This window comes from Xyrauchen texanus, chromosome 19 (genome assembly GCF_025860055.1).
Source record: "Xyrauchen texanus isolate HMW12.3.18 chromosome 19, RBS_HiC_50CHRs, whole genome shotgun sequence".
In the NCBI taxonomy this organism is placed as follows: Eukaryota; Metazoa; Chordata; class Actinopteri; order Cypriniformes; family Catostomidae; genus Xyrauchen; species Xyrauchen texanus.
In genome coordinates this window covers 40,316,996-40,334,722 of record NC_068294.1, presented here as the reverse complement: position 1 = coordinate 40,334,722, position 17,727 = coordinate 40,316,996, and the positions used below count along the sequence as shown (strand labels likewise).

The following is a 17,727-nucleotide window of genomic DNA, read 5'->3' as shown; positions in this document are numbered from 1 at the left end:
AGTATAAAAGTAGTCTAATCCATGTGCCTCCTGTGGTTTAATCCATGTCTTCAGAAGTAATATGATAGATGTGGAGAGAAACAGATCAATATTTAATTCCTTTTTTATTAATTCTCCACCCTGCTTAGTCAATCTCCACTTTAGCTTTCACTTTCTTCTTGTGTTTTTGGTGATTCACATTCTTCATGCATATCGCCACCTACTGAGCAGGGGAAGAATTTCTAGCAAAAATGGACTTAAACATTGATCTGTTTATCACCCACACCTGCCATATAAATTCTGAAGTCATGGATTAAACCACTGGAGTTGTATGTATGACTTTTATGCTGATTTTATGGGCTTTTTGGAGCATCAACATTTTGGCACCCCTTCACTTACATTGAGTGGACCTACAGAGCTGAAATATTCTTCTGAAAATCTTCATTTGTGTTCTGAAGAAAGGAAGTCATAGACAGATGGCATGAGGGTGAGTTAATGATGAGAGAATTTTCATTTTTGTGTGAATTATTTCTTTAAGTAGCACATGGGGGGGCCACACTGTCCTCCTTTTGAGATACAATGTTCCACAATGATTTAGTTCTTGTTTCTTTTAAGCCCAGAAATAGTTGTGTTCTCATTCTAATGCAAGATGCACAACTTTCTGCAGTTTGTGACTGGTGGAATATTCTGCTGAAGTATTGCTCTGCAAATGTTGATACGTTTCTATCTTTATAAACATTAACTTAATGCCCATTTACACCACAACTAGGCTAAGTTGAAACTTAGGGCTGGTGCAACCGGCCCCAGGTATTTTTCTAAACAAAAAAAGAAGCGGAGGAGGAACTTTATCCCCCAGAAAGTGTTTGTGTCTCTTTCTGTGAAAAGTTCTTCTTTCATAATGCTTGAACAGTTGATCCATGGTGGGACAGCAACTGTCCACTTGCCCGGAAGACATCCTCCATCCCAAGTGACAGATCTCCCCAGACTTTATCAATGCTGGACACCACAAATCTAACAGGACGCCCAGGCATCAGGAGCTATTCCTGTGTAAAAAACTAGAGGGTCCAATAAAAAAGAGGTAGGCACATGTAAAATCTTGGCAGAGGAGATGCACGCCATTAGTCTAATGACAGAATGAATGATGGGTGACTTTGTGCAGATGGAGGAGAGAGAATACAGATCCTATGAATGCAAATGTTTACTTTAACAGAACTAAAGAAAAGAAAGCTTACTAATAGCACAAAATGGGTCTGTGACTGTTCTCACGCCTGCTGCTAGATGGAAGACACACTCAACTTTAATTCAGCCGCGGCCATCAGAAATAAAGCGCTGCACCGACAGTCCTTTCATGTTGCCTCTCAGGCTTTGAACTGCTTGTCTAAATGTACCTGCGACTTCAAGCCTTGAATGGCGTAATGTGAAAACAGGAGTAATTAGACATCTTCCTCTGTCACCTCCCCTTTCACCCCTTCTCAACTGAACTTCAAAGTAACTCATCTGTCTTAGTCTTGGGTGAGAGAATGTACGAAACATACAAAGCCCCATCTGGAGGATTAACACGCAACACTGTTTTGCCAATGGTCACTGATTCATTTAACAGAGAAGCTTGGAAATCACTTAAACATGCAACTGTTTAAGTCCAAGTAATGTAAGGAAAACGATTACGCTTTTAAGGTAAGATGCCTTGAAATTTAATTAACAAAATTTAAAGGAGTATGTCACCCAAAAATCTGAATTCTGTCATTATTTACTCGGTCTCAAACATGTATGCAACAATTTTTTCTTTCAAACACAAAAACAGAAAAAAGCAACATTTAAAGTAATCTATTATGCTTTTGCGCTATATTCCAAGTCTTCTGAAGTCATGCAATAGCTTTGTGTGAGATACAGTCTGAAATTTAAGTCATTATTTACTGATAATCCTAACCTCCACTGAAGCTCTCAAATCAAACACAATGTCTATGGTGCATATGATGTCAATAGCATCAAACGTCAATGGTTCTTAAAGGGATAGTTCACCCCAAACTTTAAATTATCTCATCATATACTCACATGTGTATGACTTTTTTTTCTTCTGCTTAACACAAGTGAAGATTTTAGAAGAATATTTCAGCTCTGTAGGTCCATACAATGCAAGTGAATGGTGGTCAGAACTTTGAAGTTCCAAAAAGCATTTAAAGGCAGCATTAATCCATGTGACTCCAGTGGTTAAATCCATGTCTTCAGAAGTGATATGACAGGTGTGGGTGAGAAAAAGATCAATATTTAAGTCATTTTTGACTGTAAATAGTATACATTTTCCTCCTTGCCCAGTAAGCAGCAATATGCACAAAGAATGCAAATCGCTAAAAGTAGAAGAAGACGAATCTAAAAGTGAAAGTGTAGATTTATAGTAAATAAAAGACATAAATATGTATCTATTTATCACCCACACCTATTATCTCACTTCTGAAGACATTGATTTAACCACTGCAATCATATGGATTACATTTATGCTGCCTTTATTTGCTTTTTGAACCTTCAAAATTCTGGCCACCATTCACTTGAATTATATGGAAACCTGCTTATCAAACCTGCTGAGGAGGAGATTATCAGTGAATAATTAATTGGGTTTTTCCTCTCACAAAGGTATCGTATGATTTGAGAATTTTTGGTATATAGTGAATGGGACATATGGACTCTTTTTTTGGAGCTTAACAAACATGGTCACTTTATCACAGATTTCTTTTTTGTTTGTTTGGGTGTGTAAAGTGCAGCAATGTTAGTCTGGCTAAGAGGCTAAAGAAAAAATTCAAATGTACTTTGACAAGGTCAAACAAACCTAAGGCTATTTAGTTCACTCACAAATTGAACGGTACAGACTCGAGCAAATAAACAAGCTGTCAAAAGCATCCAACTTCAATCGCAAGGGTCTTTTGCTTATTTATTAAGAGACAGACCTATACAGGCCAATTTTATATCAATTTGACCACACTGAACTGATAAGAAAAGCAATTTTATAAGCAGTAAAAGGCGACTGCTTCATATTCCAATTGAGGGAATGGAGTCCGGTGCATCATTTAGGCACATGACTAAATTGTTTCAAAAAGTTGAAAGAGTTATACAGACTACATCTGAGGTGGTTCAAATGTTACATTGCTTTTTGGAAGAAAAAATATTCTTATATGATCTTTAAATGTTTGGTGTTGTAGGGGTTCGCTGTCCTTTTGTGCATATCGTGGCACCATTTTGCTTATCGCGGCCCATTCTGCACATTTCGCAGCCTAACCCACTGGCCCGCTCGGTTCTACCGATGGTCAGTCCACCCATGATCGGCCCCACAGTGCATCAGCCCACCGGGAAAATGTCCGTTATGCCAGATTACAACTCCATCCCTGAAAGCAAGTACTCATTTATAAGCAAACTCTGTTAGTTTACCAGTAATATAGCCTGTCAAACAAAGTTGCGAATGAGCTATATGGTCAGAGTAGGGTGTAATCTGATTACAAGTAATTCATCACAGTAATCGTTTTACTTTTTAGTAAAAAAAAGCATTTTTTTAATGCATTGCATTTTAAATTCTTGAACAAAGAGACACAGATCACCATAATGGTGACTACACCAAACAACTGTTTGTAACAAAGCATAAATAATACAACACAAGAGATAAAACATCTATTAATTTTTAATAACAATTATTTCCCAAATCTGTTCCTTCTGACCAAGGAAACATAATTCAAGCAGCAAGGGATTGTGGGTATTCCCCGTAGCCTCAATTTTGTACTGAATAGTTTGAGTTATTAACACTTCAATTAAGACAGCTTGATTTTTTCACAGTAATGACAACTTTAGGGTTTACAGTGTAGATGGTTTCAGATCATCTGGCTAGAAGTAAATATAATGCGTCTTGTCAGATCTAACCTCTGTGAGAACTTTTTACAAAGTTCCACTGCAAAGCCGAGACTTGCTTTAGACTTGATTTGCATAAGCAATCACAGACTTGTGACCGACCAAAACACATGAAGATGAAATGTAAATGTTTGCAATTGCAACAGATGTTGTCTATTAAGTGCAATATGTCAAAATCTCAAATACGCTGTATTCAGCAAATATAAAGGTGTTATGCTCTCCCAGAAATAATAAATGCTGTCTGGAAAGAGTCACATCTCATTACAGTGATGAGTGACAGAATGCAAAATGGACTTTGGTGGCAAATAAATGTAAACAAAACATGCTTAAATGCACTGTTTGCCTAGCCACATTGTGCACACTGTCTACAGTTCACATCACAGCTGATTTCTTATGGCAAACAGGGCTCTTATCTCGGATCAAGTAATATCTGTACTGTGTTATACTCAATATAGTTCAGTGGCTCAGAGATCTGTCTAAGTCAATAGGCAGTGGAGGTGAAATGTCATTTTGAGTCTATTTATTCTATTATTTTTGTGAGACTTGCATTCCTGCCAGAACATTTTGCAGTGGATGGTCATTTCATTGTGCTTGTGTGGCAGATGGTTTTGACAGTAGTGTCGTTGGAGTACAAGCAGTTCTGCTTGAGCATTACTTTAATGCATCAACCTTAGATTCCTCGACAGCTTTTGATATGAGCCGAATTATTATTTAACAAAAATGTATTAATGAATAAATAAAATGTGAGAGAAAAATAGATTCAACGACTGTAAAAAGATAAAAGAGTACTCTGTGGCACAGTCGACAGCTCATAAAATCTGTCGAGAACATTTTCAGGTCATATTTCAAACCTTAAAAAAATAAATTACATTAATGGGAACAATTATATAATATTTAAATTGTAAAGTATTTCTATGTCATGGACATATTTGTTGTATGGTCTTTACTTTATGTTGATGGTAAATAATTACAGTCACTATTGAGAATAATGGGACTTAAAATAAATAAATAAATAAATAAATAAATAAATACATTCTCCAGATGCATTACAGTAAATAGAATTAGGCAAAATGTGTTATAAAATAATTGTCATTCAAATAAAAATACCAAAAATATTAAATGGTTCTAAAATGCAAAATATAAATTCTTAGTAGTACTTTACAATTATGTTGAAATGAACATTAGCTAACTACATTTGTGAACAGTAACTAACATTAAACAACACTTTAACAGCCTTACTGATATTGGTTGATGTTAATTTCAACATATACAACTTTTCATTAAAGAAATGTATTTATAGGCCCAAATGTTAGCGCTAGTTAATGCATTATGAACGAACATGAACTAACAATGAACAGTTCTAGTTTCATAAATTGACTTTAAGCTATATGAACAAATGCTGCACAAAAATATTGTTCATTGTTAGCTCATGATAGTCATGCATTAACAAATAAAATCTTATTGTAACTCTCTCTCTCTCTCTCTCTCACTCACACACACACACACACACACACACACACACACACACACACACACACACACACACACACACACAAACACACACGTTGGTCTACCTATCATTACGAGGACTTTCCATAGACATAATTATTTTTATAATGTACAAACTATAGATTCTATCCCCTAAAACTAACACAACCCCTAAACCCAACACTCACAAAAAACTTTCTGCATTTTTACATTTTCAATAAAACATCGTTTAATATGTTTTTAAAGCTATTTAAATTATGGGGACACTAGAAATGTCCTCATAAACCACATTTCTAGCATAATAACCTTGTTATTACCAGTTTGTAACATACAAAAATTGTCCTCGTAAAACACACACACACACACACACACACACACACACACACACACACACACACACACACACACACACACACACACACACACACACACACACACACACAAAATAAAGAAATCAGCAATCTATTGAAGAAGAAGTCCTGTAAGTACTGTATATAACTCCAAAAACCATTAGAAGCAAAAATGATAAAGACAAAAAAATTTAATTCCAAAGTACAATCAACCAGAACAATTTGAGAAACCATCTCATTACTTTGCTCAGTCACTCATAAACATTTGTTTGCAACTTCATTGTCACATTGTAAACAGCAATTACCTAAATCATTGATTGATAACCTGACAGTAAAGCAGTTCACACCAACATTCACAAAACATAATAGTTTATGATTATCAGCAGCAAAACATGCACATCCATTTCCACAGCTTTTCAATGCCGGAATGGACCTTAAAAAGAAAGATATGCCCCCAAATAAAGATAAAGACATTATTGTGACAGATGAGTAAATATAGACATTATGAAAATCTAGACATTACGAAAAGTGTCTTTAGAAGTCAATAGGCTTTACGGTGTTTTAGACCACATCCACATTAATATGTTTTCGTTTGAAAACGCATCTTTTTCACTACGTTTTTGTTTTCCGTCCACACTGAGATGATTTTTTTACAGCGAAAATGGATCTTGCGAAATTGCCCCCCCAAGTGGATAAATCTGAAAATGCTGTCATATAGTGTGGAAAGGGAAAACAGAGACATCTGAAAATGATGACGTATTTGTTGTCATGTGACACAGTCATGTGATCCATTCAACCCAAAACAATCAAGATGGCGGCCTATGTTGTAGCCTGCCTGCTATTCACTTTGACAGAGCTGTTAAAGATAAATGTTACTTTGAAGGAATGCAATGTGAAGGTTGTACAAAGGCAACGAGATGTTTAGTAGTTTCAGACTATAAGAGGTAAGGTGATTTTTCGCATGCGCTGTAAGTGGAATTAAGAGTTTTCATGCATTTTCGTGTGGACGAGCAACTTTTGGAAAATGTTTGAAAACGTCAGTGTGGACAGAGAGTGTTTCGAAAACCAAAATGCTGCTTTCAAATGTATCCGGGTCAACACAACTCTAAAACATTTTGTCACAACGTGATTTCATTTCATTCTATCCATTTAGATTTTTAAAACAGAATAGTACATTTACATTTATGCATTTGGCAGACGCTTTTATCCACAGTGCACTTATTACAGGGACAATCCCCCCCGGAACAACCTGGAGTTAAGTGTCTTGCTCAAGGACACAATGGTGGTGGCTGTGGGGATCGAACCAGCAACCTTCTGATTATCGGTTATGTGCTTTAGCCCACTACACCACCACCACCACTCTGAATAGTAAAATAGTTCACTTAATTTGTTTTCAGACTACATTAATACTTTTTGTGGTGTTAATGTAGCATGCTTGGCACTGGATTCAATAGGGAGAGTCTCTCTTTCCTAGCATTTGTCACATGTAGGTGCAGGGTGCTCTCCGTGATAGTCCACATATATATATTTGATTTGGCACAAGTTTTACACCGGATGCCCTTCCAGACACTGGGACACACACACACACACACACACACACACACACACACACACACACACACACACACACACACACACACACACACACACACACACACACACACACACACACACACACACACACACACACACACACACACACACACACACACACACACACACACACACACGCACCTCAAACACAGACAGAACATGCAAACTCCACACAGAAAGGCCTTAGTTGAGCCAGGACTCAAACCCAGCACCTTCTTGCTCTGAGGCAACAGTGCTAACCACTGAGCCACTGAGCCCTAGGACTCAATTATGTGTCTTTAAAGGGGGATAATTGTATGTGTTTAATGTTTTGTTATGTTGAGATTTAGAAGAGTTTCTGTTATGTTGGTGTTTTGGGGGTCACCATTATGGGGAAGAGCTTGAGTTAATGATGATTACAGGTAGATGTCACACAAGAATGCTGTACTACTAACCATAGCAGAGTTGCTTTACTACATTCTGTAGTGCTTCTGTAACCGGCCCTGGACGCCCCACTCCGAACGGGACTTGAATCGGCGTCTCTGGCGTGGGAGGTGTGTCCTCTAACAAGGATGCTAAAGGCAACAGTCTCTAGTGCACCTCTTGAGGACAGGAGAGTGAGGTTTACACACTGCACAGCTATCTACCAGCTGGCACCAGTTACACTGACCCCTCTAAACTATCCGGGTCACGGCACCACTGTAACCGGCCCTAATCGCCCCGCTCCAAATGGGACTTGAATCGGCGTCTTCGGCATGGGAGGTGTGTCCTCTAACAAGGATGCTAAAGGCTACAGTCTCTAGTGCACCTCTTGAGGTCAGGAGAGTGAGGTTTACACACTGCACAGTTATCTATCTATCAGCTGGCTCCCATTACACTCACCCCTCTAAACCTCTCTCCCATCCGGGTCACAGCACCATTGTAAAGGCCCTGATCGCCCCGCTCCAAACGGGACTCGAACCGGCGTTTCCGGCGTGGGTGGCAGGTGCACTTCTAACCAGCATGTATTAAGCAAGCTAACATTCACTATCACTAGTTAGTACATAAAGAAATAGAAGAGAGTTACACTGACAAGTGTCATTTTTTGAATTTTTTTGAAGTTTACCCAATTCATCTAGGTTCTTTCTACACATAGTTTTTGTGTTGAGATTACATAGACATTTTCAGTTTAGAAAACTCATTTCAAACATGTGAAACCACTGCCCACGACTGAGTCAAGTTCAGTCAAAGAGCCATTTTTTTGAGTGTTTGTACAGATGTGCCAGATGGACGTTTCTGTCCAATGCGTCACGTCTAGCAGTTTTGTCAGCATCTCGCACCATGAGCATCGTGTTTTATAGACTACTTCAAAAGTAGTTACACAGTTACACTTATCAACTGCCTCCTGAGCTTTCACTGTCCCTGTTGGCTCAACTGTCCAAGTGTATTGAATTTACAGTGAAGTGATGCACTCTCAGATGACATCAGATCAAACAAATAATCACAGCTTTGGCAGCGAGACACAGCTAGAGTCTTGTTCATGAATGCATGCTAGTAACAAGGAAGGAACAAATGCTTTTGTGTTTAAAGTTTGTTTGTGTTTCAGGCCTGCTGTGTGAATGTGAGCTGATGGCTTGCGCTCTTAATGAAGGCATACAGAGGGAGACATGTGACGCAGCTTCAGCCTTGCAGGAACATCACTTCCTTTTAATAGATTCACCTTATAAGACATCTCTTCTCCCATGTGACAAAATTATATTAATATGCACTGATTTTATATAGAGCAAGACAGAAAAGGCAAGGCAAAATATCTAAATGACGAAACATGGTTCATGCAGTTTAAAGAAATATTAGGCTTGCTATTCAATAAATGCTGGATGTCACACTTTGAGTTACTGTAATGCATATTTAATGTACGGCATCATATTAAAGACAAATTAACCTAGAAATTAAAATGCAAAACCTTTTAACAGGATATGACAAACTTACAAGTTGAGAATACTATATTGCCCCTTAATATGAAAATATGCTGAATATATTGTATATACTGCACCTATTCATGTTAGGATAAGAACCTACATTATATTCAATGAATACAGATTGATAATTATTGTTCATACTAACCATAGGTATTTAGCTATGTCATGCAAGTTGTCACGCAACATTTGTGCTGCGGACATGAATGAAACCTGAAATCATGCGGCTTGTTGAGGAGAGGTTTGCTATTACTTTAAAAACAATTTAGTGAAAAGTTCACATTTTTGCATATGATTTTTTCCAGAACACCCTAACAAATGTTGCAATGCACTAAAACCTACTCAAAACATCTTAGCAACCACATACTGTAGTAAACTGTTCGAGTAAAAAAGAAAGAGCCCTTTGATATGTTCTGTCCCAACTAACTGTTTCAATAATAGGACATAGGGCAACACAGGACAAAAAAATTTAAATAAAAAAAACTGTGCTCATCAAGTGATTTCATAGAGTCTTTAAACAACCTATACACTTCTTACTTCAAAATATTTAGTCAAAAAAGCTCTATTTCACTGGAAGTGTTCCCCCCCCCATTTAAAATCCCCTCCCTGCATCTTTGATTTGCTGTTAAACACATCTCCAATTTACTACGTCGAGCTGCCACACGAGTAAAAGCAAAAGACTTTGAAATGACTTTGATGACGTCAGAACAAGCTGTCGTCTAAACAAACTCGGCACCACAACGATCTGAAGATTTTACTCTGTGAGCTTCAGATCCTTTAGTCCTACAGTAGCTCTCAGTGGTTGTTGAAACTGAGTAAAATCAATTGTTCAAACATCAAAGAAGGTAATTTGTGAATTACAGTTTTCCATATAAAATGCTGTCAGGGATGCATGCTTATAGAAATATTCCAGGTTTGATATCAGTTAAAGAGGTCCTATTCTGCTTTTTGGGATTTTCCTTTTCCTTTAGTGTGTAACATAGCTGCATGTAAAAGGTCTGCAATCTTACAAAGCACAAAGTCCACGCAAAAGGGAGTTATTCTCTCCCACAGTCAATACTGCTCGGGCTGTTTGTAGTCCAGCCGTTTCTTCCGTAAAGTATCTACGTCACTTTGTAAACATTTGCATAATGCCCGCCTAAGGGCTGCTTTGGCCCTCCCTCAAACAAACGTAGATATAGCAGAGGTCAGGATGAGTTGGGTTTGTGTTGGCGCCATGTCGAGAAGATGTTGTTTTCTTCGCTGTGAAAGCAAAACCTCTTTGTTTGGACCTCAGCAGTACAACCACAACCAATGCTGGATTTTCAAGTCGGTTACTCCTGAAAGATGGTGCAGTTCCCACTTTGTTGGGACAATCTGGCACTTCAGGATTACAACCTGTATGTATATTTTATTATTTGTGGATTAATCTGCGTTCAAATGTGGAGTTTGTGTTGTAGCTATGATGTACACCATAGACTGTAAAAAAAGATGGACGACGTCCCTTCGCTCTTTTCCATTGGTGAGAACTGAAGCCGCCAGTGTTCCGATATGGCGCTGACATCTTGGGATTTGAGTCTGCGCAGTTGCGATTTCAGGATCAGACCTGCGCAGTAGTGAGCAGGAAGTAAAGCCGCGAAATCAAGGCCCCGCCCTCACTCTCACTGAATCAATCGCAAGCACACACCCCTGCACTTTTGACTTTTGACTTATGACGTTGTGAAATAATTAATTATAGAAATTTAGATATTAAATTAAAAGCTCCAATCTCCTCAGTCCTCCGAAGAGCCCGAAAAAAAGTCTGTTGGTGCTTCAGTGTCTACTTCGCTCAGAGAACCTGTCAATCACAACTGTCAATCATGATGTCACAGCACCGTTTGTATAGCATCAAATAACTAACTAAAAACAAACTTACTTTGAAAACAAACAGTTGAAATTACATCAACGTGATAGAAACTACAGTAAATGACAGAAACTATCTTTGGAAAAAAGATTTGTGAAATGTAATTTAATTGTTTAGTTGGAACAACATCCCGTTGGGGAGGCGGGGTTTATGACCTATACTAGGACCAGTCACCGGGGGGCGATCGAGACGTTTTGGCTTCACTTTTGAGGGCTTGTGCGGCACACTTGATGTACACCCAGTGCACAGATGTAGGCCTCTGCTAACCTGCTAGATAATGTTACTGTGTTGAAATAGTTTTGCTAATCAGCTGTGGGCCAACTTTTACCTACATTTGTGTAGAATTATGCAGATTGGTTGTCGTTCTTACTATCATGAATAGTGATTGGATTAATTTTTATAAATGGTCATTTTACATCTGCCATCCACGGTAGTGCTTGGCTGACTTGCTATGTAATGTTATTGTTTTGGTAAGGGTTTACTATTCAGCTGTGAGCCGGCTTTCACCTAAAGCTGTGTAACTGTGTTGATCTCAAGAGTCTTATATAATTATTACAAGCTGTAATGTTATGGCCACTATCCACAGTAGTCCATGGCTAACTTGCTCACTAACTCTCTCTAATACACCCAGTAATGTCCAACCGGGAGTAAGCCTCTGTTCTCCATTCATATCTTGGAAAAACAGTAAATTAAAACTTACCACTGTGAAACGTCCTGCTCAAGTCATGCTTGCGAAGGTGGTTCGAGTCGATCAGCTTGTTCTTCCAAACTTTTTATTATTTAATTCATTATTGGACTCTGGCTTGAACTGGTATGGCACAAACCGAAACCACTGTTAATATAGTTGCAATAGTGTTTACAGAGCTGCTCAGGAAGACTCAGGAACTGAAACTCGATTATGGTGAGGGGTGTTACATTTCCGACACACGCACTACGTGGTTGACCAAACACAACAGACCAGCTGACCGATCAGAGCAGACTGGGCTTTTTGGAAAGGGGGTCTTTAAAGAGACAGGAGGTAAATCAGGGAGTTTCAGCCAGAGTATGAGAAATGTACAGTATGAGAAAAATGTTGCGTTTTTTTAACATTAAAGCATGTAAACCTATTCTAGTGGACCCCAAAATAAAATTATGAAACTGTAAATTAGCATAATGTGGGCTCTTTAAGCTCAATCGATGGAATAATGTTGGTTAACATAAAAAACATTTCGACTTGTCCCTCCCTTTCTTAAAAAAAAAACGCAAAAATCTGGACTACAGTGAGGCGGACCTGGACCAAAAATCTGGACCTACAATGGAAGTGAATGTGGCCAGTTCGTCAACGTTAAATACTTTTAAAAAACATTGCTCTATTGGTTTGATGATACTGATCAGCAAGACACAGAAATGACAACTCAACCAATAGCATAAGTTTGGGGGTGGGACAACTTTTTTTTTCAGCCAATGGAAGATTGTGTATTGTTTGGGAAACCTGTCTGAACATTCGTTATTTTTTCAACTGTGTTTGGTGACGCTCTCCATCAGTTACAATGAATTCCTAATTCGCGTCATTTATTTCACACTGAAAGCAGTTTCACTCTACAATTCCACACTTTAACGGATGTCAAATGGGTTGGAGGTATCGTTTCATAACAAAAAGTTCACACAAAATCATGAGGGCAGCTAACATCATCTCGTACCTTTGCCGAACACCGTGCATATTTAGAAACAGCTATCACTGAAAAACAGTTGATAAAACATCACATGTTCCAGACAGTCTTGAATCACAATTCATGTTCTTTTAAAGGCAGATATCAGAGAGCAGAAATGGGGCAAGGAATCTCTCAGGACTTAAGTATGCCCCTAGATTTATTTGGATTGCTAAAATCTAGCTTCCTTCTACCCCCAGCCTTGTGCTTTCTCAATGCAGGAGCACATTCTGTCGCAATAACAAAGATATCTATTATTTACTCAATCATTTTCTTAACATCTATGCTCCCATCATTGGAGAAACCTTCTTACTGGTATGTGATTGCTGCTCAACATAACATGGAATTTCTCACATCCTTTACCACAATCCCACCCCCACCTTGACACTTCAGGTTTGATTGGCTGCCTATGTGGAGATGCATTTATTTTTCCCAATGACAGTTGGTGCGGTGAGACAATATGAGGTCTGTTTGTTAATGAGAGGACACTGCAGAGGTGGAGGAGAGGTTTGGAAATCCACCCGGGCGCTGTGGTTACCGCATCAAAGATCAGCATGGAGGTTTGGAGATGGACATAGCAACTGGAGGAGAAGCTCCTTGAATGTGCTCAAATTAGAGCCATACGTTACATACAAATACAGATGAATACTAAATCATTTTGATTTATTACAAAATGGTTGACAAGTGGCTGATTCTCCTAAAACTGTCAAGAAAATATCCTGGTCATTTTTTAACCCCAAAATCAACACAAAAAATATGAAATTATTTATCACCATTAAGATTTGTTTGAATTGTGACATTATATTCTGGGTTCAAGACAAGTTAAGCTCATTCGACAGTATTTGTGGTATAATGTTGATTATTTTTACTTCCCTCATTTTCTTTAAAAAAAAAAAGTCAACATTGAGGTTACAGTGAAGCATTTACAATGGAAGTGGATGGCAAATTTTTTGGAGGGTTTAAAGGCAATTTAAATTAGTTTAAATCGCAGTTCTTATGGTCGTTTTAAGGTTTTAAGGCTTACAGTGCTGTGTAGTCATGGCAACAAAGTTAGAAAATGTAATATTGATGTACACAGGAAGGCTAGTTAGCAATTTTATCACACTAATATTATGTTAACACGCATAATGTTTACGTCTTGTGACTATACTTTCGAGTGAGTATTTTAACATTCAAAAACTGGCCCCATTTACTTCCATTGTAAGTGCCTTACTGTAATTTTGCTTATTTAAAGAAAAGGAGGGACAAGTACAAATATTTTTTCACGTTAATAAACATTTAGTCATTTAAGCTAGTAATATTCCTTCAATCAGCCGATATTTCAGCTTTTGACTGAAAACAGTACTTGTTTGTCCAATTAACAGAAGTGGTCATCACGCCTAATGTCACAGTTCCAAAATCTGGGGGGGCCTGGGTAGCTCAGCGAGTATAGACGCTGACTACCACCCCTGGAGTCGTGAGTTTGAATCCAGGGTGTGCTGAGTGACTCCAGCCAGCTCTCCTAAGCAACCAAAATGGCCCTGTTGCTAGGGAGGGTACAGTCACATGGGGCAGTCTCCTCGTGGTCGCCATAATGTGTGGCTCTCGCTCTCGGTGGGGCACGTGAAGAGTTGTGCGTGGATGCCACGAAGAATAGCGTGAAGCCTCCACGCGCGCTTCGTCTCCACGGTAACGTGCTCAACAAGCCACGTGATACAATGCATGGGTTGAAGGTCTCAGACACGGAGGCAACTGAGATTCGTCCTCCGCCACCCGGATTGAGACGAGTCACTACACCACCACGAGGGCTTAGAGCGCATTGGGAATTAGGCATTCCAAATTGGGGAGAAAAGGAGAGAGAGAGAACAAAAAACTGTTCCATAATCTACGAGCGCTATGTCAATGAATAACACATTTTAAATACTGTGCCTTAAATTCAGTTAGTGTTGCTGTAAGTAGATCTAATTTGCTAAATTGTATATAGTATAATATTCAGCAAATTTAAGCATTATATCCATCATCGACCACTCTGATATTGGTCAACATCTAGTTAGGAGGGCAACTCGCAAGATGAATAGTGAGTATAGAATATGGTAGTTACTGTATATTCAATTCTCAGATTTCTGACATATAATATTTCATCGCTGTCCCTCAAGTGAATCCTTGAAAAACTCTAGTTGTGTAATTATTCATATTTATTAATATTTTTAACACCTATCAGTAATCATTACAGCGCTGGGGTTATTCTGCGTTGCCAAGGGAACTTGCTTTTCAATTCAAAGGGATTTTGACTCAGAAATACCGACACACTGTGCCCACAAAGCAGTTCTATCGCTGAATACTCATCCGCTTATTGCACCACTTTCACTTGCAAATCAGACCGGACAAGCATGGGCACTGGAAGGAACTGTTACAATTACAAAGGGATTCAATCAGAAAAACATCAAAGGTGTAATACAAAACGACTTGTCACGTTCTAAGCAAGCGTGACGTTAAAGCCAACCACAACCAGTTTGCGGAAAGCGTGAAATATTTTCCAAAACAAGCATTGCCATAAATATTATCTTGGAGGAAAACTTCTCCTACAGTCTTGTGCTTAGAAATAAACGAGCTATCAAATACCAATACATTTCATTTGAAGTCCACTGTGAGGCATAACCTATGTAACCTTATAAAGGGCTCTTGTGGTAACATCCAAATTAACAGGTTTTTAATGGATAATTTACACCAAAATGTAAATTCTCTTGTTATTACTCCCTCTCATGAACCTTTATGACTTTGTTTCTTCAGTGAAGCACAAATGGAGATATTAGGTAGAATGTTAGTCTCAGTCACCATTCACTTTCATGTTTGTTCCATTCAATTAAAGCGATTGGTGACTAAGGCTAACATTCTGCACAACATCTCCTTTTCGTCATATGGGGTTTAGAAGATCATAAGTGTGAGTAAATGTCCTCAGAATTTCCACTTGTTGGTGAACTATCCTTTTAAGGTTTAATATGACATGACTGCACTAGGTTACACCAACTAAAGTAATCTCAAGGGTCAGATCGCACTCTTAAAAAATAACGGCATGTTTGGTTCCATGAAGGACATTTAGCATCCATGGAACTTTCCCATTGCACAAAATGTTCTAAGGTTCTTCAAAAGGGGTTCTTTTAAGAACTTTTCACTGAAAGGTTCTTTTGGGGAACCAAAAAGGTTTCTTCTATGGCATCATTACTAAAAAACCCTTTTAGAACCCTTTTTGGACATTTTCACTTTGAACAGTTTCATGCGCTTCATTTGAAACCCAAAAGTGAAACAACATGTTACAATTTTGGGATTTCATAGTATTAGAAACTCATTAGAACATCATGTTATAGTGTATCTCCACTTGTACTATATGTCCCATTCTGCCAGTTAAATCAGCATTGTAGGATAGCACTCGGGTAGATGCACATAGTACTCACATGCATGGGTGACAGAGAAACTGTTGGAGGACTCCAGGTTATCTACGTTGTAATTGAGATGGAAGGGTTTCTCAGTCATATTCTGATTGGTGTTGTAGAGCTGGACAGCAAATCTGAAAGCGCTGTGTTCTTGAACTGTGGAACGCATGAAAAGCCCACCTACAGGAACAGCAAACAGTATTCAGTAACACATGAAATATCTGATTCATACAGTTGATGTCATGCATATAAAGACTGCATGCAGATTCAACATCTGGCTTAAATCTCCAGTGCACACTCCTTAGTAGACTATCAAATCCATTTCGAGATATTCATGGATGTGCTCCAACATAGTCATGCACGAACTAAATCTGATTTGTCTCCATTTAAGAACTTTCTCTTGAGTTTATAACAAATAATGTTCTCTTCTATTGCCTTATAGAAAGCTGACATTCATGCACATTAATGGAAACCTGAACATTTTGCATAAACATAACAAATGTATTAGTTATGTCAATGCTATGAGGTAGCACTGGCAGTGCGTCCCTTTTCCTGAGTTAATAATGCATTAGCGCACTTAATATAGCGGACAGTACCGACGAACACTCCGTCTTCATTAAGCCTTTCCATACACGTGCGTATTAATCTAAAGCAGACAAAGCCTGAAGATAAAACAAGTCTAGCATATCCGGACTCACCAATATTTATCTGATTGGGAAATCCAGCCAGAGATCTGCCGGATAGCCATAATAAAAAAAGCACCACGGTTTGAGCCATTTTCGCTCCAACCTAAAAAGAAATCAAGCCTTATGAAACGAACTGTTGGATGCGATTCATAAACGCACAAATCCAGGCGTCAGTGAAGCGGTGCGACTCATGGACACTAAATTCTTCTGCATCTGAAGAGAGAGAGAGAGACTGATGCTGAAGATGGTCGAGGCGAGTGAGAGGATCAGATTGAGAGAGAGAGAGAGAGAGAGAGAGAGAGGCTCTTCCAATTGGACCAGCAGGGACATATTGATCAAACTTGAACTAACGTTGAAGAAAAATGTTTGGCAACACTTTCTAAGCTGCCTGTATGATGCATTACAAAGGCATTCAGAATTATATATTAGAAAATGAATTTCACAATAAATAATAATTCACATTGTTAATATGTAGGCTATACATACAGTACATATAAATGCATTATAACACACATTGTAAGCATTTTCATAAATCCATAAATGATTCTAACTGTGCACAATGCCTATTATCAGAGGATATATATTTTCCTATATACAGTATGTCTATATATGGAAATATCAAATCTGGTTTGGTTATGATGTTTTATGCATTATTAAAGGTATAACCATGAACAGCTAATATATGCACCTATTCATGTTATATAGGTAGTGCATTATAATGCTCATTGTAAGCAGTTTCATAAATTCATAAATAATCGTATCTATTCTTATAATGCATTATAATATGTGCATATTCATGTTATATAGGTAGTGCATTATAATGCTCATT

The 17,727-nt window shown here is 38.2% G+C and overlaps 1 protein-coding gene across 3 annotated transcripts in view; it reads right to left on the bottom strand.

Annotated features, from left to right (window-relative positions):
- gria3b (glutamate receptor, ionotropic, AMPA 3b) overlaps nt 1-17,089 on the bottom strand; it is a 160,587-nt gene extending 143,498 nt beyond the window's left edge. For all 3 annotated transcript variants that reach the window (XR_007972572.1, XM_052149731.1, XM_052149732.1), the window contains exons 1-2: nt 16,911-17,089; nt 16,234-16,392 (exon numbers count right to left, since the gene is read on the bottom strand). Coding sequence is in view for 2 of the 3 variants with exons in the window: in XM_052149731.1 (XP_052005691.1) it covers nt 16,234-16,392; nt 16,911-16,989 (238 nt within the window). In the remaining variant the exon portion in view is untranslated. The remainder of the gene's footprint in view (nt 1-16,233; nt 16,393-16,910) is intronic.
- Between the last annotated feature and the right edge of the window lie 638 nt (nt 17,090-17,727).